The sequence below is a fragment of the Ambystoma mexicanum genome, chromosome 6q, assembly GCF_040938575.1.
Source record: "Ambystoma mexicanum isolate Mex_15411 chromosome 6q, UKY_AmexF1_1, whole genome shotgun sequence".
NCBI lineage: Eukaryota > Metazoa > Chordata > Amphibia > Caudata > Ambystomatidae > Ambystoma > Ambystoma mexicanum.
Genome location: NC_090937.1, coordinates 99,687,924 through 99,712,624, shown reverse-complemented (window position 1 = coordinate 99,712,624; position 24,701 = coordinate 99,687,924). Strand labels below are relative to the sequence as shown.

The following is a 24,701-nucleotide window of genomic DNA, read 5'->3' as shown; positions in this document are numbered from 1 at the left end:
TAACAGTGCAGGCATTCGACATGTTTTACTAACGCTGCACTACGCATATTGAGGCCCGAAGTAACTATGCTCTTGTGTTATTCACTTTGCCACAATGTTGAAAAATTAACATGCAGTGTACTTTAACCCAGTTATTGAGCAGCTAGTGTCATGATATAATCGGGTGATTTCAACATATTACACAAGCAATATGTTTGCAACTCACTTTCCTCCCCTAGGCATGGTTGGAAGTCAATTCACCAATTTACATGTCATCAGACAGTTAATGACATCATAGCAAAGGAGGTCACGTGACCTTTGTCCAGGATGAACAGACATGGAGTGATTTTGAAGATGTAACAAAAACGTAAGCTTGTGATTGATAGAACAACAAATAGCTACTAAAGCAGACAAAATACTGTTTGAATGCCCAACCTTATTTTCAATCATGTTCTGCCTTGATGTGCCAAGGATGGGTTCGTATGACATGTTGGGGTACACGCAGAACAAACATAGGTGGACATTGGCTTTCTATGCCAGTGAAGCTGCATATTGCCAAATGTCATCTTATGATAGAGGTATGTTGTTTTACATGTTAAACACAGCCCCACATTTCGAATTGCTGCAATTGTATGGCAAATATAGCATGCAGCCATTGTATGACCTTTATAGCCAAACATGTCAGGTATTGTATATGAGGTACAGCTGAAAAGTCCAGGTGCTGCCATCATATTACAAGTGCAGTCTTGCGTGCCCCATGAATGCCATTCAATGCCAGTTAATGCCTCATATGCATGGTTATTGTCATATGTAACATGTATCCTCACATGGGTAGGTCAAGCCAGCATAAGGCAAGTACAGCCTCTCATTCCCACTTAAAGCCACGCAATGCCTGATTTACATGGTATAGTCATAATATGTGATGTACAGCCTCACATGCCCTGTTGCTGCCATTACAGGGCAAGTCCCGCCTCAAATGCCACAGTAACACTATCCAATGCCAAATAATGACTCAGATGTCCATTTGCTGCCATAAAATGATGAGAACATCTTCATATGCCACAGTGATGCCATGCAATGCCAGTAATGCCTCACATGCCCAGTGGCTGCCATCATATTCCACGCGCAGGTTTAACAGTCCTAGTTACATCACCAAGTGCCAGTTTATGTCCCATGTGCATGGCATAGTAATCATATGCATTGTTCACCCTTGCTTGTCCATTGACAGCCATCACATGCCAAGTGCAACCTTAAATGTGCCAGTAATGCGGTCAATAGCTTATTAAACTTTATTGTGCAAAGTTTTCCCCAATGACTGCACTCCTGTTGAAAATACAGATTTCAGTGCCCCACTAATGCCTTCGAGTGCCACTTTGTGTTTAATGTGCATATTGTTGTCACCATATCTGAAGTGAAATCTCACATGTCTAGCTATCATATGCCAAGCACAACCTCAAAGGCCCTGGAAATGCCATCCAGTTAATGCCTCAAATATCTAGATGCTGTGATCATATGCAACTTGAAATCCCCCAGTAATATCATCCAATGGCAATTAACGTCTTATATACTGCGCAAGTCGCATATTTAATGTGCATCCTTGCATCCACTATTATAGCCATCAAATGTCAGGAAGATCTGTTCAAAGGCCTGACCTGTCAATACCCACCCATATGATCACCTTATGTCGTCACCTTGCATCCTCTCTCCCAGCAATGCCATCATCCACAGATTCCTCCTCCCACAAACCTTCTTATCCCACTGATGATATGTTTTTGATGACATCTTACGAGCTTCATTAGTGCAGGTATTTTACACTGCTTCTACTTCCTATGTTCATTCCTCCCTGCTCTAGCCTTTGAGAAGACATTAGGAAGCAGCTGATGGTCCAGAAGAGGGACAGAATGTGAGAACTGTAGAAAGTAAAGAGGGCATTCATTAGAGCCCACTATACATTTAGTTATGTGCTGTCCCTGCCATAACTGAGCTATAGATTGCATAAGCAGTGCCAGTAGTAGTAAGGGAGATTCCAGGGATAGTAGATGGTACCCCCAATGATGTCTCTATGGCCATGCATAAACAAAGAGACAATACTAGAGAAAAGGCAAGAGGAGGCCCTTCCAAGAATTTCTGAAGATGTCAACCGTTCTAAGATGTAGGAGGTCAGGTCCTCTGCCACAATCTGCTTGTACATCAATGTCTCTGAGCTTAGCTCAAACTTTATGTAGAGTGATGCAGAGTTACTGTAACACACTCATTCTTGAATGAACCCAAGGACATAAGAGTTAAGGGGAAAATCGTTTTACTATGTAGTAAAATAGTCAATAAGAGAAGACCTTCTCAGCAGTGGCCATAGGTTTAGGTTTAAGTAAACTCAGCTCCAACAAATCAAATCGGAAACCTCGGTCTGACTGACAGGTTGGAAAGGGGATAATAATTCAGTAACCCTGTATTTTTACACTGATCTGTTTCAATCCTGATGATGATCGTCTAGAGAATTCAGCCCATCAGGTCTTGCCTTCTTGGTGCCAGGATTGTATCTCTAATTATGTTCTACACTCCTCTTGCTCTATCTTGTATGCTTGCCTATAGTATTTGGTATAATAGTACTTTTAAAAAGTGGCATACTCTCAATTACAAAGTTTGCTATTCTTTAGCTAGGAGGACAGTGATGCCTAATTTGAGCTCTTATACAAAAAATATAGTTTTAGTTTTGGCTATTAGGTGGCGCCGAAAGCGCTACCTTTAAAGCCAAAACTATTGGCATTAAAGAGAGATACGCTTTAACATAAGAGCTTGAAATAGGGGCTTTGAATGTAGGTTTGTAATGCTTTTCAATGCAGTTGATATATGCGGATGGATGTATGTAGTTTGGCTATGTGTCCCATCCATGTAACACCCATTGCTAAGTGAAATCTATTGGATTGTCTTCTCATTCCCACCCATTTTCCCTCCAACCACACCTCTTTTTGCACTGTTTGGTCGAATTTTTATTGTGTGGTGAATTTATAAGCCATTTTTACTACCAAAATGGTGGCCACCATATTTTAATGTTTAAAAAAGGTTATTTCACTCTATTGATGCATTCAAAAATATTTACTCCAACTTTGGAGTTATCTTACACATTTTAATGTATGTTGTATTTAAAATAAACAAGTTACTTAAAATCACAATCTAAAGTGTCTGTCAATAAAACCTCATGATGAGCCACATCAATTGTGTGGTGAAACACGTGTTGATTTGTGATTCAACAACAAATATACAGGATCAGTATTATAAGGTGTAAGGAATGGAAAAAAAACTTGAATAAAAACATAAATTATCTACCGAAAAGTAGTATGGAACTCATTTAATTAAAAAAAACTAACAAATTAAGGAGAATATTTACATAATTAACTCCCAGGTGCATTTACCAACCCACAAAACTTTCATCAACTGGAACAGCACTGGTTTGGAAAAGAAAACAGCATACAATAATTTTGACCCGTGCAGTGTACTTGTAAAAAAAGAAGCCACTTACTTTACTCAATGAAAGGAAAGGAGCTCGTGGAGCATCTGCAGATGAAGGTGTATACTTGTTCTTCTCAAATTGGCTTACTAGATCATACTTTCCAGGTCCGGGAACTCCCTGAAAAATATAAACATGAATTTGAAGGCTAAAGTAAATATTACTCACTAGACTTTTACATTGTAATCCTGGAATCTCTATTCTGTTGCTCTGCGGGTGTTCTGAGCTATGACTTCTATGATCCCTCACTGTTGATTATGCTGTCTAGAGTTGTTGGGAGTTGTAGTCCAAAGCATTTAGGAAACTAGAAGTGGTAGTAATGCATGCCTCCCTCCATCCAGACACACGGGATATCCAAACCCCTAGTACAAAGCATTTCTTGAAGTACAAAATAAAAATAGAAGTTTCTTAGCAGAGGATGCTCTGCCCAGGTGCAAGGAGTGCCTCCTTGTTCATGCACAGATTAGCTTTCAAACCTCAATCCCATTCTCAGCGAAAAGGCTTAAAAAAATCAACAAAATTAAGTGTTTGGTGAGTGAGTCATCTGTAGGAAGGTGGCAGGGACTACCGGTACAAGAGTCAGAGACCACATCGCGCCAGCTTTCCTACTGACTCATCTGATACATTTTGAAAGACCCAGTTGTATCTGGTCTTCATTCTAGCAACTCTACTATATTTAGCTGAAACTATCCTTTCCCAACATCTGTACAGAGAGTGGGTCAGACTAGCAGCTGGAGGACAGGGAAGCATGCTTGAAGAAAGACCAGACAAGAGCCTTTCAATATATATATAAAATATATGCAGAAGGCCAGCTAGTATCCATCACTGGAAGTTCACCTCCAGGTCAGAACCACACAACAATTCACTTTGTACATACACATTGGCTGAGAAGCTTGCTTTTTGACACCTATAAGTAAACTGTAATTGTCTTAGAAGGCAGTGATACCTTATGCATAGTTTTGTCAACCCAATGCTGACAGTTCAAAAGGATGCAACAACCAATAACACACACATTTCACACACATTGGGGATCATCAGCTCAGTGTAAGTTGAAATCCCCGAGATAGGAACATTAGGGCATGTTTATCACCCACCATCAATATTATCATGAGTTAGTAAAAAGCAAGAAATGAAACCTATCTGAAACGTGATAGTAAAATTGGCCATTTCAAAGAAAAAGAAAAAGGCGCAGAGCACTGCCTAGGAACCATCACTGGAAGCTCACCTCCAGAACAGCATGGCGCAGAAATTCACAGTGGATATGTAAACTAGCTGAAATGCTTACTTTTGGTTCATAGGAAGAACTCATTGTCCTATAGGAGAGTGATTTTGTACACATTGCTTTATCAACTGAGACTGACAGTGGTAAAGAATGCATCAACTGGATCGTCAATGCAATATAAGTTCACGTTTTTCATATTGCAGTATTAGGGCAGGTTTACCTGCACAATTGTGGTGGGTATGAAAAAAGCAATACAAAATCCTGTATTTACAATGTGAAAGTGGAAAAGGACATGTCAGCTAAAAAAGGCAAGCATGCATGGCCCCATTTAAATCACAGGAAGCTCACCTCCACATCAGATCCACACACCAGTGCACCATGGGCTTGCAAATTAACTGAAAAAAGTGCTTTTTGCCCCGTATGAGAAGATTATCATTGTCTTATACAGAACTGTTATTTTATGTGCAACTTTATCAACTCAAGACTGACAGCTCCCAATAATGTAACAAAAACCCATAAACACATTTCACGCTCATTGGCGATTGTCATTTCAGTCTTCGTTCACATCCCTCAGATTGGAGCATTAAAGGAATGGTGCTCTCAGAAATAATAATTGATCAAATGATTGGCAATAGTCTAAAACATAGTTTAGACATATTTTGAATGGAAGTTCCTATGTAAACGCTTTGAGAAAACGAGGCTCAAAGTGTTTACATGGGAGCATCCATTTTGTGATTTCAGGCAGCCTCCTCAGCTCTGCCCTTGCGGCACTAAACAAGCATCAAACGCCCCCTACTAGGAGCTTTTGCTTACTGCAGCCAGAGCAGAGCTGAGAAGGCTGCCTTCACTTTCATTTTATGTTTTCTGTGCTCCCTAAACCCAGGGAAGCACAGAAAACATAAAATGAAGGCAAAAAGCAGAGGCATTTACAAATCCAAAAATGTTGTATTTCTCACTGCAGCAGCTTTCGCTTGGAGTCTCCTGGACTCCCTCAGGGTTGGGGGAGCCCAGGAGACTCCACACGAAAGCTGCCGCAGTGAGAAGCACTGCAGCATTTCTAAACACCCGCATTGTGTTTCTGCCTACAGCAGCTTTCACTTTGGGGCTCTCGGGCTCCCCCCGAGAAGCCCAAAAGCCCCAAAGTGAAAGCTGCTGTAGGCAGAAACACTGCACCATTTCAAAACGCCCGCGTTGTGTTTCTGCCTGCAGTGGCTTTCACTTTGGAGCTCGAGCCGGAGAGCCCCAAAGTGAAGAATGGAGACCCAAAGTGATAGCCACGGCAGGCAGAAACACAACGTGGTTGTGTTTCAAAAACGCTGCAGTTTTTCTTTCTAAGTTTCTCAGGCTCCTCTGGCTCCTCTGGCTCGGAATAGCGCGAGAAACTTAGAAAGAAATACCGCAGCGTTTTTAAACACTACAACCTTGTATCTATGTTTGCGGTAGCTCCAAGCTGAAGCTACCGCAAACATAAATACAACGTTTTAAAAGCTGTGGAGAAAAAAAGCGCAGTTAATGGTTATTTTAAAAAAAAAATTGCACTTACCGAGATGCAGCTGGAGCTTTCCTGCCTGTAGTCTCAGGTCTCCGTCCTCCGAGTCTGGCACTAATGAAGCAAAAGCCACCCAGTGGTAGCTTTTGTTTACTACAGGTGGCTGGCTTTTGCTTCATTAGTGCCGCAAAGGCAAGCACAGGCGGCATCCATTTCACAAAATGGATGCCCCCTAGTGCTTCCCATTTTAAAGTTTGAGCTTCATTTGCTCAATACTTTACATATGGACTTTAAAAAATATTTTTTAGATATTTCTTTTATTATTGGCCATCTTTTTGGCCAATAATATTTCTGACCACACCATTCCTTTAAGTAATGTTTAGCATTCACCATCAATATCATGGTGTGTTTAAAAAACCCAAGAAAAAACATTTCTACTTGCAATGTTATAGTAGAATAGGGCATTTCAGCTTAAAAGAAACACATGCTCAGCACCACCTGGTAGCCATCACTGAACATTCAGCGTGAGATAAAATCCACAGAGCAGTGCACCATGGGTATGCAACTTCACTGACAAGCTTTCCTTTTGCCTCATATGATTAGTGTGTTGTCAAATAACATCCTTCTGAATGGAACATTAGGAAATTGTCACTTTTTCATGGTATTTTTCTTGCGTTTTAGAAACCCACCATAATATTGATGGTGAATGGCAAAAATGCCTGAGTGTTCCAATCTCAAGGATGTGAATCGGTACTGCATTGAGGAACTCCATCTATGGTGAAATGTGCATGGGGTTGTTGCTGCCACTTTGAGTTATCAATGTTGGGAGGGAAAAAAAGTTGTTTATAAAATGCCCGAAAAGACAATGAAAATGTCTTCATGTGGAGTAGCTAAGTGTACGTTTTTTGGCTGGCTTGAATACCCATAGAGCATTGCTCTGTGGCTTTGATTTGGAGGTAAACTTCCACTGATGGCTTTTATGTGTTGTTGTGCACGTGTGGCGTTTTAGCTGAAATTGGCTGTCCTTTTATCACTGGACAAGTAAAGTTTTTTTTTTCTTGCTTCTTTTCAAACACACCATAATAGATGCTAAAAGACATAAAAAGCATGCATGATTACAAGACCACTTCCATGAACTTTGACTATGCAGAATGTGCATAAATACCAGCCAGAGGAGGGCTCTTCGGAGCTTGGTATGCTTCCCAGATAGAATAGGCCTCCCAGTAAGTTAATGAAAACTTGGCATTCTGTTTCCCTGCGGAGGGTCTGCCATGAGTCAAAAATACATGATTTGAATTTTTAAAGTCCTTCGACCTGTTCGAAAACTGCAACTGACAGTGAAAAATACTGGTCTGCAACCACAAAGGTGTTGCTTCAAATAAAATATATGACTAAACCACCACAAGAAAGATCCCAAACCTTAAGCCCTACAATAGAAAGCACCAACCTGGTCACTCGCAGTTAAGCGGATTTAACAGTTTTAAATATGCAAAAAGGAATTACTGTTACCGCCGGCTTACCACCTCGGAACTGGAGGCAAATCCTCTACATACCAAGGTGGTGTTATTTCACATTTTGGAGTCCCATTGGATTCCATTTGGGTTTGACAAAATCACTGCCAGTGGTAATATTGCTGGCGGTTACTTTGCCATTTTTTGGAGGTAAACTTGAGAAAATATCCCCAGCCAAGTGCTGTTGGTTTTTCCTCCACTTTACCTCTGAAGTCAGAATTTGGCAGTGTGGTAAAAGTGGCAGTAACAATTGTTTATTACATTGCTCACGAGGATAAAAGACTAGCATGAGTAATAAGAGAAATAAAGAGACACACGCTGAACCAGGCTCAATGATAAACAGGTGTATTGTTGGGCACAATTGACAGCTGTGATTAGGAGAGAGTGTGACAGCAAGTCTTACAGAATTGCCAGGACCATCTCTGAGGATTACACAGAAAGATCAGCTTGCATAGACAAATCAGTAATATAAAGTAACACTAACATAATTCCAGGTGGGCGCTAACAGACAATTATGCATAACGGCAGTGGTTCCTTACAACATATGGCTTCAGAGTGGCAGTCAGCCTTGCTGTTGCTACCCCTTCGTAACATAGGGTCCAGCTAGCATAGCATCTGCATCTCTTCTATGGAAAACAACATAACAATAACAGAATACCAAATAAGGTCATGATAGAAGACGAGGAACAGTGAGGTGTGACGTTAGGTTGCTGGGGCTCAGCAAGACCTGCCAGGCCTGGAGTGTGTGCATTCTGTAAAGCTGATTATACGGGGCCTATGGAAGCATATACCAGCCTATGGATATTCTGCCATAGTAACCCTGATTGGTCAAAGCTTAGGCAGGGTGTAGACCACAGGAAATGAATACCTAGAATACAAAACATCATGAACATGCATATCGAATTGATATAACACAGAATAGTAGAATCACAACACAAAAATAAAAGCCATAACGACTTGCAAAATCACACAGATTACACTTTGGAGTACATTTTAACTGACCATCCATGTCTCTAGCCATGAGGCCCGAACGTTTACCTGTAGGGCCTGTTCTCCTCTGGGTCATTGACCACTTCGAGGATCATCAACATGGTGTCTGTGCACAGCAATGAAGCAGGCAGTGAACCAGACACTGTATCATGGTTAGCGACACAATAAGGGCTAGGACGGTCATAATGCCATGTAATATTAAAGAACCAAGTGAGACAAAAACACCCTGAATCCCTGAGAAAAGGGACCAGGACGCAGCTTCATTACTGGCATGGAGAGTAGACCCAATATCCCTAAGGTGAGTGATGATATCTGACAACTGGAGTAGTAATCGGGTATTAGTGTACAACATTCTTGTCCAATTATTTTACACGCACCCCATTGGTTGGCGAGGATATACTCTAGCGCTATCCTGTTCTGAAGCACCATTGTCCTAAGTGCTAACTGCTCAGCATTCAGCACTGAGTGGGCTAGTGCAGTGTTGTTAGTATTGCAGTATTGTTAGCAATCTGTTCAAGGAGGAGGGAGAGCACATGGAGGTCAGCCCTGGTAGACCTCCATGGTAGAAAGGCCCCTCTACCCCCTTTGATCCAATCCCAAACTCAGAATGACTTCCCCCAAGATATACGTTTTAATAATATCTGTGTACTACCTACCACTGTATTTAAAGCCCTCATTGTTCCCACGGCACAGGTGCTCATCAACCCCAGTAACACATTCCCAAGGTGAACAAGATCCCAGCCAGCCAACCCCCATGTCACATGCTGTCCCCAACCAGAACATTTGGATGAAGGAGATACGGGTCCCGCCATCCTCCAAGTGGGGACAACGCCTATCTTTGTACTCTTCACCTTAAATTGCAGATCCTTGGTTATCAGCAATGGGCACTTCACATTGTCAATCATGTGGCCTCTGTGTGAGACCTCCTATTGAGCACATACATAAGCATCCATACGCCTTCAACAGCTCTCCAGATCAAAGCCGCCAGACCCCAAGAGCTCCCTGCCACTATGTATGTGCTAGAGCTAATGCAAGTGCCACCATCAGCCAGTGTGTGTACAGGTGGGTCACGCCAGCATGGCAACAGCCAATATATGGTGTGGGTGCCACAGCCTGAGCCACAGTGACACCAAGCACTGGGTGTTGGCAGTTCAGCTCTCTGTCAGGGCAATGCACTGCCTCAGATCCACAATAAGCCGACAGATCGGATGCTCCACCAGGTATCCTGACCAGCTCACAAAAATGCAGGTGCCGATGATAAAGAAAACCTCAGCAGGTAAGAAATATGATCTGTGTGCTGAGTGCATAACAGGAGAACAACCATGATGTATTCATTGATAAGGGCATCGGACACAATTTACAAGGAACGATGGGTCCTTGTTAACGACTGTGTAGGGCTCGCCAACCAAAAGGGCCTGGGGCTTGCACACCCATATCACCACTATAATGGCACCTATACACACAGTTATCACAACAAAATGGCTGCACAAAGAGTGAGGACCTTTCAGTGGCGTGAACAATTTCAACAGTCCATAAAAAAAGATATTTGACCACTATATATTTCAGTGAGAAACATTATACATCAGAATCCCTCTATGTACTCATCATAGTGAGGTGGGACTGACAGGCTTCCATCTAAATGACAGAGCTTCCCAGGAAAGATGACATTGTGAGAACCCAGAGAACCCTGGCCAGGGTGGATAAAATCCTTTTAGGCCTACACCTCAGTGACCAGTGACAAAATCATAACCACTTGCACTTGCTCATTAGTCTTGTAAATGGGTTCCTAGACACCAGGAAAATCTTGAGCTGTCATCAACAAAACAAGATGACCTGAGGTGAGGTTTTAAGGCACCAGACTGCCAAGCTGTGTGACTGAGGGTAGTGTGCAGGACCTAGCCCGGCTGCTCCAATAGGAAGCTCAGTCTCTGCAGAAGCAGGAATGGGTATGCTACAGATAGTTGGAGCTGTCTATATCCTCATTAACTGAAAGCAGTAGCCATAATCCACTGCTTGCCCTAAGCTTGGAATTTACTTTGTGGATCAGGGGGCAGAGGAGAAAACTCATGCACTACAATCAGCTCAGATTTGCCACACTGAGGAAAAGGTAAGGTAAGGTAAGGGGGTGCCACCTTCGGTGAGGAAGCTCTGCCGAGCTGGGCTGCTGAGCCAGCAATATTTTTGATGATGAAAGGGGGAAATGCAACCTACATTACAAAGTTGACTGACATGCAGGTGAGGATCTACGGAGTGGGGTCTGCAGATATGGAGGCTATCAGCACCATTACCAGCCGAAGAGGGGCCAGAGGGATCCTGTCAGCTAATGGCGCAAAGGCTGTGCTAGCCGCCTGGCGACCTGCAACAAGGTGGTGTAACCCCCACCCCAAATAAGGCTCGGCTAGGTAGGGGGTTGCATACCCTCCTAACACCCATTGGGGAAATAATAATTAAGGGCACAGACTCCAGGGGTACGTTTAGCAAAGAATAATTAGATATACACATTGAGTTACATTTAGACAGAGTGGTGTGACGATATCAACATCAGGGAGACACTAATGAACACTAAGGGGGGTGGGAGCCCTTCGTAACAAAACCCGAACCTGGAGTGAGAGGTTGGGACAATTACAAGAGATCAAGAAAGAGGCAGCTAGGGCCAAGGTGCAAGACAGCATATCAGAAGCTGTGATGAGAGACCCAAAGCAAGGTTGGTAAAGCAAGGTTTTCATATGTGCTAATACTGTGTGGGAAGCAAAGTCTTAAGGCTCAAAGTGAACTGCAAAGTTATTTGTTGTCTGACATGCTGTGCCCTGGGAACATGAGTCTTAAGGAGCCGATGAAACTGAGATAGCATTGACTGCCTGGCACGCTGCATGCTGGAACCTGAGCCAAACATTCCAGAGCGTACTCAGAGAAGCGCTACAGGCTGGAGAACTGAGTCATAAAGTCAAGGGTGAACTAAAGAAGCGTTCATTGCTTTTAAGACTATGGGCCTCATTACGACCCTGGCGGTAAGGGGTTAACGCCAGCGTTAGCTGCGCCGACCCCTTACCGCCAATTACGAGGTCCCCTAGCGCCATGGTGCTTTTAACACCTGCTTTTAGCAGGTGTTAAAATCCATGGCGCTAAGGGACCATGGAGTTAATTACGCCACCGTAATTTACGGTGGCGTAATTAACGCCTTCCCCACTCCCATTATGCCCTATGGGGCAAAAATGGGAATGGGGAAGGGTAAATGGGGATTGGGGACTTACCGCCCCGCCGACCTCGGAATGGGGCGGTAAGTCCGCCAACCACCATGGCGTAAACGTAGTTTACGCCATGGTGGTAAAGTCACGGCCCAGGCGGTAACTTACCGCCTGGGTCGTAATGAGGCCCCATATGTTGGTAAAAAAAAGACGTAATACCCAGAACAGCCCGAGAAAGCGTTAGAACCACGAATCCCTAAATGAACATTCGGACCAACTTAATGCTGAATATCGGAATCCAGTACATTTTAGGGCCTGGGGACAAACCAGTGAACTCTTAACCCAAAGGCCAGGGCCAACGCTGACACCCAAAGAAGCTTTGTTTGCAGAGTCCATCCTTTATATTGCCCAAGCCCCCATGGTGCTATGGGAGCAAAGGACAGTGGAAGAAGGCCTGACAAGAAAGGGTGCATAATCTTTCCATGTGAAGCAAGGTGCTCTTGGAGGGGAGATCCCTATTCCTGCCACCTTCCAATATCATGGCAACAAATGAAAATCGCTGTGTGCAGGTCAGCGTAGGCTTTGGGGGAGTCACCAGAAGACCCATTATGTCTATCAGGTCTAAGAAGTCTAGAAGAGATTGAAAGAATGTGGCCGCCAGCTCCAAAGATGTTGCTCAAAGCTCCAAGCTGTCTATGCCGAGGTAAAGGTGCCCACTGGCGACGACAGTAAGAGGCCAACATCAATTTTACCTGGCTGAACATTTGAGGAACTGTGCATATGTCAAAAGGAAGAACATTTTACTGGTAATAGCTGCCCCTCAAAGGAGCTTCGTTAAGGACCTGTACGGGAATTTGAAGGTGGGCATTGTTTAGATCGACGGAGCAAGGGCAGTTGAACTGCTGGAAGGACACAGGAATTTGCTGCACAGTGACCATTGTAAAGTGATTGCCGTTGATGCGTTGGTCGAACATTAGAGTGGCCAGTGCAGTACCCATCTGGTGTTTTCTATACTGTATATAAGTGGGACCAAGAAGCTTGGGCTCCTTCCTTTTGTTTTCAGGCACCTCTTCTTTGGTCAGGTCACCATAGAAAGGAGGGTGTGGGTATCCACAGCTATGGTGAGATAGGTTAATGGATAGTTGATATAAAATGAGTGAAAGGGAGTGAACGTCTGTTCCTCTTGGAGATAATGGGTAATATCCAACAGAAGTCTTACGAAAGTTTCCGGCATGCCTGGAGTTACAGTGTCACACCCCCATCCACCAAGAGGAGGTGTTCCCAGAAAATATTGGGGTGGGGAGGGGGATTTCTTTTTTTGAGAGTAGGATTTTGTGCTTGAACTGATTAGAATTGGAAACAGTTTGGTTGGTGCTTTTGATCACATGCCCAGGACATTGCTGCTTGTGGGTGACACCGAGCTTGCATTTGCCCAAGTGCTCACACATAACCCTGGCAAGTGTGTCTTTCAGTTTCACTTCTGGAAAAAAATGTTGGTGCAGCCACACAGGTCCGGGTCCAAAGGCTATGTGCACCCGTCTGTGATCACGGTTGTTCTGACCCAAAGGCGCCAGTGGAAAATAAGGCCTTAATGGAGCCGGAGCTTCTAGGTGACAGAGTGGAACCAGACTAAGCAACAAGGTAGATGAGGCCTGGTAAGGATGTAGGATGATCCCTATTCCCAAGAAAAAGCTCCTTCATCCTAAAAAGGTGTAAGGCATCTGGCTCTGCTGCGCATCCCTGAAAGTTGAAGAGAGTAGTCAGGGGCAAATGAAGAGTAGCTAAAGGGCAATGAGTGCCCAAAGGCCTTTGTCAAGGTTTGTTCATTTATTTATTTGTACATTCATACAAAGATGTAGAAACAGTTGAAGTAAAACAGGAAAACAGAGCAAGGAATAGGGAAATGTCAGTTGAAAAGGTGGGTCTTGGGATTCTTTCTGTAGGAGGGTTCATCTCTTAAATGAGGTGGGAGTTTGTTCCAGAGGGCGGGGTCATGGACTGGGAAGCTGCCTCCAGCCCTCCCCCCTCTTTTCTGGTGGAATCTGGGCAATGTTAGTAGGCTGATCTTACTGGCCTAGACAAAGAGTGTTTCTTTACCTTTTGGTCAAGGCATGGGGTCATGGTTTGAAAGGCATTGGCGTGTGAGTGGCAGAATCCTGAACTTGATTCTGCCCTTCACAGGGAGCAAGTGGGCGGATTTTCTAGTTTCCAAGATGTGGTTGTGCTTGCCAAAGTCTAGAGCATTGGTTTCGTTTTCTCTGAAAACATCCCAAAAGCTGTTTGTACTTATTGATCATAGAGCCATAACTGTGCCAAGGAATCTGGCTTGCTTGCTTCGGGCACCCATAAGTGTATTTCAATGCCACTTTCGTACAGTGCACAGAGGGAGAGGAGGACCCTGCCCGGGTCACATGGGCACACCTGGAAACGGTTTGTCCGGTTGGCTTTGGTCCTATTATTTATTGTGATGTGTTTAGCAGCCACTTGCGAACTAATGTACTGTTGCCCCGACCAAGACTAGCGGATGGTGTCCGAAAGAAAGAGTCCTTGCAAGCTTAACAGATATGTCCAGGAGCAGCCTCTACTGTGCCCCAGGACCTGTATGCAAAGAAAGCCATAACTGGGGCTCAGAGTATGCTCTGCAAGACTACACACCAGCCTAAACTTTGGGGAACAAATGAAATCCAGTAGGGACTTGGAGGTCCATTGGCAAAGAAAGCTCTACAGATGACGGTCAAAGTAGCCATTGCTATTATTTGTTTGGGTAAAGCAAGTCTCAGTAACTAAAGACAAATCGTGTGTGGATTTGCCTCAGAAAACTGTGTCTGGCATTGCTTAAAGATAAACCGTTCAGGCCTAAAAATCCCAGAACACGATGAATGAGTAAATGGATGGACTGGAGGGAAAATACTCCATCAGAAACCCCTGGCAATTTGCACAGAGAAGCTTCAAATTCAAGGCAGAGAGAAGGGGTTGGGGTAGGGAAGTGGGTGGGTCCCCAGAATAGGCACGTCCTGCTCCTGTGTGGGTCTGCTACACCACAGTCTCCCGTTGTTCTTTGCAATAATTGCACCCTCCTCTCTACCTGGGGTATGACTACACCATGTGTCCCGAGGAAGAGAGACCGGACATAACCGTAACATGCATCTAACAGTCCACCAGGCTGACCCTTACCATTGCAATCACACACGAACACAACTCCAGCAGTTGCTGGGCAACTATCCATTTTAATGTTCACACCACCTATCTCAGCTACTTAACCTGAAACCTGCCCCCACCGTACCGTGCAGATCTCTGCTAATAGAACGAACGCCCACATTCCCCTAATGAGGCACTTATTCACCTGATTGTCATGGCAGAAGCTCCTCGACACTGCACAACCAGTGCTATTTTTAGACGTAAACTGGGACAGGAAAGCAAAGGGAACTGAACTGTTTCCTTCGCCATCGATCATCGACATGGAAGTTCCTCCTTGGGTGTTGTGTCATAGCGCTTTGCTAGTTTGAGCCTCACAAAGTGGAAACCATTGGAACATTTGGAACTTTTGAGCAATTCAGTTAAACAGACATAGTAGAAGTTCGAAAATGTTACAGAGGTATTAGATTTGAAACATATTTTTCTGCACATTTGTTCTAGCTATTGTTTTGCATATTATATATTATTTAGAAATACTTTCTGCTTTTTTTAGGCAATTCAATTTTGCATTTGTAAGATCCTAGCATAATGTCCTTCATCAATTCTTTAAGTAGTAAAATAGACATAACATAGCTCAGAGATGAAAAAGAAAAAATTACAATGTGGTAGATGACATACATACATTCAGAGAGGTAAATACATTTTAGAGTGTGATATATAGTGCTCCAGACTGCTAATTTTAAAGTGAAAAAGTAATCCATATAAGGAGGGGAAAACATTCTGATTTACTTGAGTTACCACCCGTGCTATTTTTACGGTTGCCTTGCCCCTCCACTTCGCGTGGGCTATGAAAGGTCCCCTTCGATGGATCGCTGTGTATTCCACGTCACTGAGAAACAGTGGCTTTTCCATCATCGGGTTATAAATGGCTTCCCCTGGCTTCTCCTATGCGTGGTCCTCCTTAAGCATTCATCCATTCGGCCAAGGTAGCCTCATCATCTGATTACAGGCCCGGACATTCTTATTGGATACTGATTTTGGCAGGTAACTGTGGTCGCTAGTACCCCGAGGGTGGGGTTGCTGGGGGGCTTGCGGTTGTGATGGAGGATGTGTCAGGGCCACTGATGCCACCTTCATGACCTTCTAGTGGGTCCAAAAGGCCAAAAGTCACAAAATGGCGTGGGCCATTTCACTCCTCCGCACTCGACTCAAGACAATGCAAAGAACCGTCATCAGAAGCATATAGAACACTGCCCCTTTAATCACAGTTCTGGAAGGTTAAACAAAAAAGAACACCGCCCCTTTAAGGTGATCTGTCACCACGTGGCCCTTTCCACAACCACTTTCGTTCGTTCACTGGGGTCTGTCGCGTTTTTTCAGGCTCAGGAGCAGAGGCGTTGCAAGGGGGAGGCTGAAGGGGCTATAGCCCCAGGTCTTTTGGTTGTAACCTCGGATAGAAGCTCACGTGCTACAACCAAAATGCTACCTAGCCCCGTGTCCCGCAAGTCCTGACATTAGCGTAGCCCCTGATATTTTCCAGACCTAGCAACACCCCTGCTCAGGAGAACATACACAAGGCAAAGAAAGGGTCATAAGGGCGTACCACGGTGCATAAAATGACTCTCCTTTGCAATAGCAAGCAGAGTGACAGCACACCATCATGGAAGACCTGGAGATGAATTAGGCATGCGTGTCTTCTTACAGAGCAGAGGAGCATGAGCAATGCACGGCCCTGGGAGTGGGTGTTTGGGTGTTTATAGGGAAAGGTGGTTTAACATGGAAAGCCACACATGGGCCCAAGACACTCCAGTGGTAAATGTGGCTTAACATGGGAAGTCACACATGGGCCAAGACACATTTGGCCAGCCTTATGGTTGACAATGGCCGACTTTGGTTTACAATGGTGGATTTTGTTTGGTGATGGAGCCTGCCGGAGCTCCTGACGCTTCCTGAGCCTGAAAAAACAAGGTCGATATAAATAATACCAAAGCACTGACCCTAAAATGGCTGCAACCCAAGACACAAGGCAAATCAGCTAAACGACACCCAGGATCAATATCTGCCTGCGATTTGCCAACCCTCATCCCTGCACATGTTTAGCATTCCTTTTGGATCACATATCAGCACCACCTAAATGAGACAAAACTAAAAAGTGAGAGCTCAGGTAAATGCAACGTTTGGCTAAGCTGACAGTTGCTTGCAATATGATTACACCTGGGAGGGTGTTTTGCTGGAAAATGACATTCTTGAAGTTTGGAGACAAGAAAAACACTAATGCATTTTAACAACCTGTGAACTAAGAGAAGATGATAGTGTTAATGCTAGTAAGGGGCAAGAGACAGCCGTAAGGGTTCACCAACCGCGGGCTTCCTCGAAGGCGCAGTGCCAATATTGGCTCTGTCCATCCGAACGTGATCAATAACATTATGAGCACCCAGGCCGGTGCAGAGGGTGTGAATGGTGAGGGTAAAAGAACACAAAATTACAGGCCAGGGATGCCAATTCAGGCGGAAGGAGGAGTGTGTTGCATTGAAAAGAAGAGGTTGTGTGTTGGACAGTCACTCACCGGGGTGGTTCACTGGTGCCTAGAGAGGAGAGCGGCACGGGGAAACCTGAGCCGGGAGATGGCAAGATCTCAGGGGTCTGCAGTCCAAAAAGGGGTAACGAGGGAAGAGCAGGTGCAGAACTGCAGGCAGAGCTGGAATGTAACAGGGCCTTCAGCATAGGGTCGCCAGCTTTGTTTGAAGCAAAAACTGGACCTGAAGCCACATATGCATTTTAGAAGCCCCGCCCCCTTGCCACGCCCCTTTCATAGATTCAAAAACTGTAATACAATAGTAATGGGAGAGAAAAAAAAATCATGCTAGGAGTTATTAGTCTGGTCTATTCGGTGCCAGCTTATAATGCAGCTACTGCAGTGGTCTAAAAAGTCCAGGGTTTTTGTTTATTAATCGAAGGTCTGCCCACCTATCTTCCTTCAAGCGGCCTTTTTCCCTGCTTGCACTGAGTGCTTATTTTGTGAATGGTGAGAGCAATGGGAACTGGACAACCTTATAGGTGGTAACGGCAAGGGATCATGTAGCGGGTGAGACTCAACGGAACCCAAGTGCATTCAACACTTGCTACAGTTTCTCTCCATTGGGGCAGACGGTCTGACTCCATCAACCAATCTCCCGTATGAATGATTCCGTTGAAAGGTATTTGTGGAGTACAAGCACACTCAGGATTTCATGTCACAGAGAGTGTGCAGTTCATGGGAGAGGCTACGGCTAAGCTGGGGAATAGGCAGGTTTCCAACGCTTCCATAGAAGGCAGGTAGGCAGCATGGACCTGGCGTTTCTCTGCAAAGAATTCCATAGCTGATGTACAGCGCAGAGAAAGTTGCATTGGGAAGTATCTGGTGAATAACGTAGACGCTGGTCCATGAACAACATATTAAAGCAATTCATATTCAGTGCTCCAGAAAAATATAGTGTCAAACAACTGTACAATATGACTGTCAGAAGCACAATTTTGTGGAAAGTGCTGCCCATCCCCTGCTCCTCCAGAACCATTAGGGACAACATTGGTTCCCTCGCCCCAGCTCTGGCCGATTTCTGTAATCACTCCTTCACTGGATCACCCCCTACGAAAAAAAACCTTCTACTAACCCCTCCATTACGGTAAACTATCACCTGATCTCTATCACTGTTTTCCTGGGAAACCTCCAGGAGAAGTTGGCTATTTCCAGCTAACCCTCCACACTGAATCTGTTGATTGTCTCCATGACCACCAGTCTGGCTTCAGAGCAGCCAGAGGCACGGAAACTGCACTCCTGAGCCGATCTGCTCTCTAATTTTGACTCTAGATCTCCATCTTTACTCATTCTCCTCGACCTTTCCTCTTCATTTGACATGGTGAACCACAACATCCTAATTATTCATGTATGCAAGACCCTGGGCATCACAGATCAGGCTCTGGCGTGGCTGACCTCCTTCCTACTGGACCGACCTTTCCAGGTTCAGCTTGGGTCCCTCCTCTCCACCACCTCTCTCCACATGTGGTGTTCTCCATGGCTCTATCCTCTCCCCTGGCTCTTCAATGTCTATCTGGCCCCTTTGGCCCTCATGATCTCTACCTTTTCCTCTAACTTTCAGAGTTATGCGCATGGCATGCAGCCCTCTTTCAGGCTACCCTCCACCTAATCCTCCTCGCTCATACCTGACTGTCCATCTGCTATTCAGGCATGGTGTGCGTCTAACGATCGCTGCCTTAATGCCACTAAGACTGAGAACATTCTCATTGGGACCCCTGCTCCCGCTTTTCCTTTCTCACTCTGGCTGCCCTCCTTGGGCCCTCTGCCATCACCCTCTTGTGAAGCAAAAACCCTTGGGGTCACCATCAACTCCACTCTCTCCTTCTCTACACACATCTTGGACCTTGCCAAGAAGCCCCATTTCCAGCTGCATCTCCTCAGAGGTAATCTCCTTTTGCTCACCTTCCCCAGAAGCTCACTGTCTCCAGAGCCATGGTTCTCTCTAGGCTGAACTACTGCAACCGCATCTTTCTCAGTCTGCCTAACTCTACTCTTCGCCATTTTCAACTCATCCAGAACAGGACCGTAAGACTTATCCTTGGCCTCAAGCCCAGGGATCGCATCTCTGTGGCCCTGAAATCCCTCCACTGGCTCCCGGTGGCTGCAGCGATTAAGTTTAAGACCCTCTGCATTGTTCACAAGGCTTTCTGGGGCTGTAGCCCTCACTACCTTCAACTCTCTCTTCCTAAGTAACTTCCTCCTAGAGCCCTCCGCTCGTCTACTTCTAATTCTCTGCCGGTCAGTCATTTCTCCAAGCATAGAATGTTGGGGTAGATCTCTCTCCTCTGCATGTGCCTCCCTCTGGAATGGCCTCCCTGCCTCTCTCTGCCTTGATCTCCTTAAATTCCGCAAGCTCCTCAAGACCTTCCTTTTCCCTTCTTTCTCACTCTCTTCTCCCTGATAACCTACCCTTACTCTTGCTCATTCTGCTGACTGGCTGCCCGGTGTCCTCTGAGTCGTACAGGACACCAGGCCCCCCCGACCAGTCCTGCTACACTTGCCTCCTGGCCCACCCTTCACTGCCGTCTGGTTTACCTTGTACTACTGGGCTGGGATTGCCCCTGCAGCCCCTGCCTTCCCTGCACTTAACTCAGGGCACTGCTGCTCTGGGTGCTCTTCTCCTTGTGCCCTCTCCCCTGCACTTGTTTTTGCGCACTTGAACGATCTAAATGACACTAGGCCTAGAAATATAGATTATCTTGTCCTCCGTCTGTTCCCCCTGCCTTGCCTTTTTGCACCTTGAAACACTTGTGTATAGGCGCATAATAAATAACAAATCAATCAATCAATCCCAGTTTGAATTATATTGGAAGAATGCTGGGTTCTTTATCAGTGTTCGTCATTGGCCACAAAGGACATTTGTTATTCACACATTGTTTGGACTTGGGGCTGTGTTGGGCTTGTATGATAGACTTGAACGCAGCCTTCTATGCAGTGGGTCTTGGTGCGCTGTCACATTGGCGGTACAGTTGTGGAGCTATGAGGGCAGGTTGCATTTCAGTTTCCACTGGGGACACGAGTTCCCTTGCGTTCTTGACCTCATATTCTACATTCGAGAGCAATGTATCTCACTGAGCTGACGACATTGGGCATTGCACATGTGATTCCCGGATGGGGATCCAAGCTTTATAGCGTCATTCTCTTGCCTCCAGTGAGACACCTGGGCGTGCCAGAAATCTGTACGCCTCCCTCTCTATCTGGAGAAAGTCTCGATAAGCAGGTATGTATCAAGATGTTTACATCTGATCAATGTGTGAAAACTTCCTAGAATGATTTTATTTTAAGCACGAAAAGTCAGTAAATCCTTAGAATAGCTCAGTGGGTTAAGAATCTGCTGCAGAGTTCTAGCTGCAGTTTCATATACATCTCAAAAGTGGGCACGCTAACGCAGCAAGCCAACATTCCAAAAGAAACTCATGTGAAGAGAAGGTGAGAGTAATTCTTCAACCATGTTATATAGTGCACTGATAACAGAATGGTCTGTTGCAATTTTTATGAAATATTGCTATAGTGCCCCAACAAAATTAATTTTATAGGAGCGAGAAAGTTTGAAAGCTGACTTAGGAACATTTTAAATTAAGCTAACTCTTCCCAATCCCTACCAACCTTTTAAAGGGATTGGATGGTTATAAAATCCTGCCAGAAAACATTTTCCACCACACTCGTATTCCTTTTGTGAGATGAGATAAGAGTGAGCTGGGTATACCGACTTGTGACTGACATTTCCCTGTTCCTTCTAGCCTTTCATAGAAGCTTGCCTGGTATTAAATCTCCCCATGTTATCTTTATTGTTGCACTTGTTAAGCATACCATACAAAAATATATTGCACAAATCTTGATCCCTTGCACAAGGGTGAAGTTCACTTTTTTCACAAAGGAAATGGAGATCTCCAAGGAGCAGGAGGGTATGTGGGCCTGGAGGCCATGTATGGTGTAACACTCACTTGAAGCTGGATAGCTTGATAGATTTACACACAAGGGACAACTTTCCAGCAAAGCCTTAAGTATCGACAAGAAGTGCAGAAAGAAAATACAAATTGGCATTGGCTAAAAAGCAAACATTACCCACTAGTAAGCTTCTTTCCCACCACTGAATCCTTCCTCTTATCTGGTAGTTGTACAGCAGAGATTGGTATTCCCTTGTGCCATGTCGCTCAAGTGTGAGTGGTGTATCCAGTGCTGAGTGTTTCTGTGCATTCTGGTATTCCTAGTTTTGCTTTTCGTTCATCCGTGCAGGGTTGTAAGTAACAGAATGCAAAAATGGAGGCAGGTCTGGATGCCACATTCACATGTGAAACTGCAACAAAGAGGTGCCTGAAGACTGCTGTGGGTTTGTGCATTATCAATAAATGTGCATTGCTTTTTCACTTTTGAAAACAGGCATCCAGCATATAATGTTGCAAAAGTGCAAAGTGTGCAGTTTCGAAAAACAAGAAAATAGTTTTCACTTTCGCCCGTTCAAACTTTATTTCGACAAATATGTCATAAAAGCACGAATTACAAAACGAAACATGTTAAAAACAACTATTAGACCCTAAGTGGCAGTAAAATCAAAGCTATTGCACTGGTATAAAATAAAAAAGAGACATTGTTATCATGGCACAATATACAACTGTAACAATCAATAAGACAGTCACTCCATAGAGTCAGCCAGGAATAAGCAATCTAATTAAAGCTATTCAGAATCTCAGGGTGTGAGCTTCTACATAAGGCCAGTGCATCGCACTGGACTATTTAACATAAAATGAATTGCTCATTGTGACATGAACATAACGGGAGATGCCAGGGACCCTCTAGGGTCATCACATACTTGAAATAAGTCTCATTCCCCATCTCTGTGCCGTGAGTAAGTAATTACCCATGCAATGGGTGGCCAAAGGACCCTTGGCAGCAAAACACAATTGCATTGTCTCAGTATCGGTTCTAACCGCACGAGAATTAAAAAAGAGGTTTTAAACTTCTCAGGTTGCTGTAACAAGGGCAGAATAAAACAAAGTGGAGTAGATCTTCATTGTACTCTATGCAAAAGGGACAAGACGGGTGATAAATAGGGTTCCATTTCTTTTTGGTAGCTGCCAAAGGAAGGGTACCCAACCGGACCTTCAAGAACAGGGCTCTCTTTTGTTCGGGATGCATATTATCTCAGTAGCCTTCAAAACCCAGTGACTGTTTAAGCTGCCAGTAGCCAGTAAATTGGGTAGAGATGATCAGCCTCACCTGTAATTCACATTCCCTCTTAGCATTAATGGAGCTTACAATACGGGCTTTGGTCCCACTGTCAATTGACTCTGGGCCAGTCCAGCTATCAAGAAGGACCAGAGATTGTCATTCACTTGCCAGGTTATGAAACCACCGCAATTTTGAGGCTCCATTCTGGGATAGCACGTAATTTACTGCTTGTCTAAATTTCAAGAGGTTGTCACTGGACGTGCTATCCCACTGTGGAACATCAAAAGAATTGCTGTGGTTTCATAACCTGAAGAGTGAATTACCCCTTCTAATCAGCGCTGTTATTCATGTATAAGGACTTGATAGTAGCAAGCACCTCCAGAGGAATATATAACTCCTCCAAAGTGGACCACAGTCTTGCCCTCAGTACCATGTCCATGGCTGTTTTAAGGTCTATGAAAATAGCATAAACCAACATGGTACTAAGTACAACATAAATATCATAGACGAGACAAAGTCTCAGACACTGGTCCACAGTAATAATTCCCCTCTGGAAGACAGCCTGCAAATGACTCAGTACCCCGTCCTCGAGAATCCAGTTCTCAAGATGCATTAGGGTGGCTTTTGCATACATCTTCTCCCAAGCATCAAGAAGGGAGATGGGTCTATAGTTAGTCGGGAGATCCCGATCCCCATTCTTGAAGGTGGGTACAATATTTGCCTGTGTCCAATACTGGGGATACTTTCCTGAGCATAAAGCAACATTGAATAACTTTGTCAAATATGGAGCCCATATTGTCTGTTCATCGATATAGAGGTCAGCCAGACTTGCATCAGGGCCGGAGACCTTTCCCTTCTTATCAATCAGGAGCGCCAATCTAATATCTGCCTCAGATAAGACCAGGGGGACATTACCCACAGAGCTTTTATTTGGAGTAGATGGAGGTAAAAAAACAAAGTGCTATCTCCAAATCACTAGGAAGGAGAGACCGTTGCTCCATAGCCAAAAGGCCATCCAGCAACAAGTCTGAGATCAAAAACACTTCAATATTATCCCTTCCAAGAGACTATAAATTCTGGTTACATGCTAAAATGTCACTTCTGATAAAAGTAACAGCCCCTCTTCTCTCTCAACCAGTGAGTGACATTGTTAACTAAACTCTCCACTGACGCATATTTATTTTTAATTATCTTAGGTACACCAAATAAATGAAAACATAACCAAATACAGGGACTCGGGCTCACCAGGGACTTCATTAACCATATTCGAAACGGTTGTATGTTGCCTTCCTAACTCTCTCCTGCCTATATTCAATTCTACTGGTATGTTATAACTTTCCCCTTCCATTTGGGCTGAATGATTAGGTTATTCGTAACCGGGCAGAACTGTACCCACGTCTGCCAGGGTCGGCAGGGAGGCTTTGGGGATTATTAAACTATCATGCACTATCTCTCCACAGTCACCTTACTTCAGCAATAATGTAAATTGTTCCTTGCACTGTTTTCGAGTTGTGATTCAATTGCCATTTTATGCTTCTTGTTGTATATTTTCTTGTTCCTCATGTAAAGCACTTTGGATTAAAGTGTTATATATACATTCAATAAAATACAAATACTAATATCTTCATATTTCCAAGGGAGATGGTGGGCTTTAATGGCAATCCACACACACCACTCTGAGACCACCCCCCCCTATATAGAGTTTGATTGGGATCCTGATGTTATAAGCTCGTCTACACTATCAATAGCTCAATTGGAAGTGCGAAGTGCGATTTCCTATTTTTCTTTTTCCTCTATTCGGCACCTGAGGAGCTATAGATATAGCTTTAAGATTTGGAATTTGGGAGGGTCCTGTGTGGGTTCGATGTCAAACAGCAAAGAAGCTATCACATAAATCATGACATTGGCCTCATCAATATGGGCTGTTAGCACCACCGTTCT

General features: G+C 44.4%; 1 protein-coding gene across 1 annotated transcript in view; it reads right to left on the bottom strand.

The window, feature by feature from the left end:
* The window catches only part of STPG2 (sperm tail PG-rich repeat containing 2), a 2,646,564-nt gene that overhangs the window by 1,919,737 nt on the left and 702,126 nt on the right, over nucleotides 1–24,701 (bottom strand). The window contains exon 7 of the mRNA XM_069630546.1: nucleotides 3,497–3,604. Coding sequence (XP_069486647.1) covers nucleotides 3,497–3,604 — 108 coding nt within the window. The remainder of the gene's footprint in view (nucleotides 1–3,496; nucleotides 3,605–24,701) is intronic.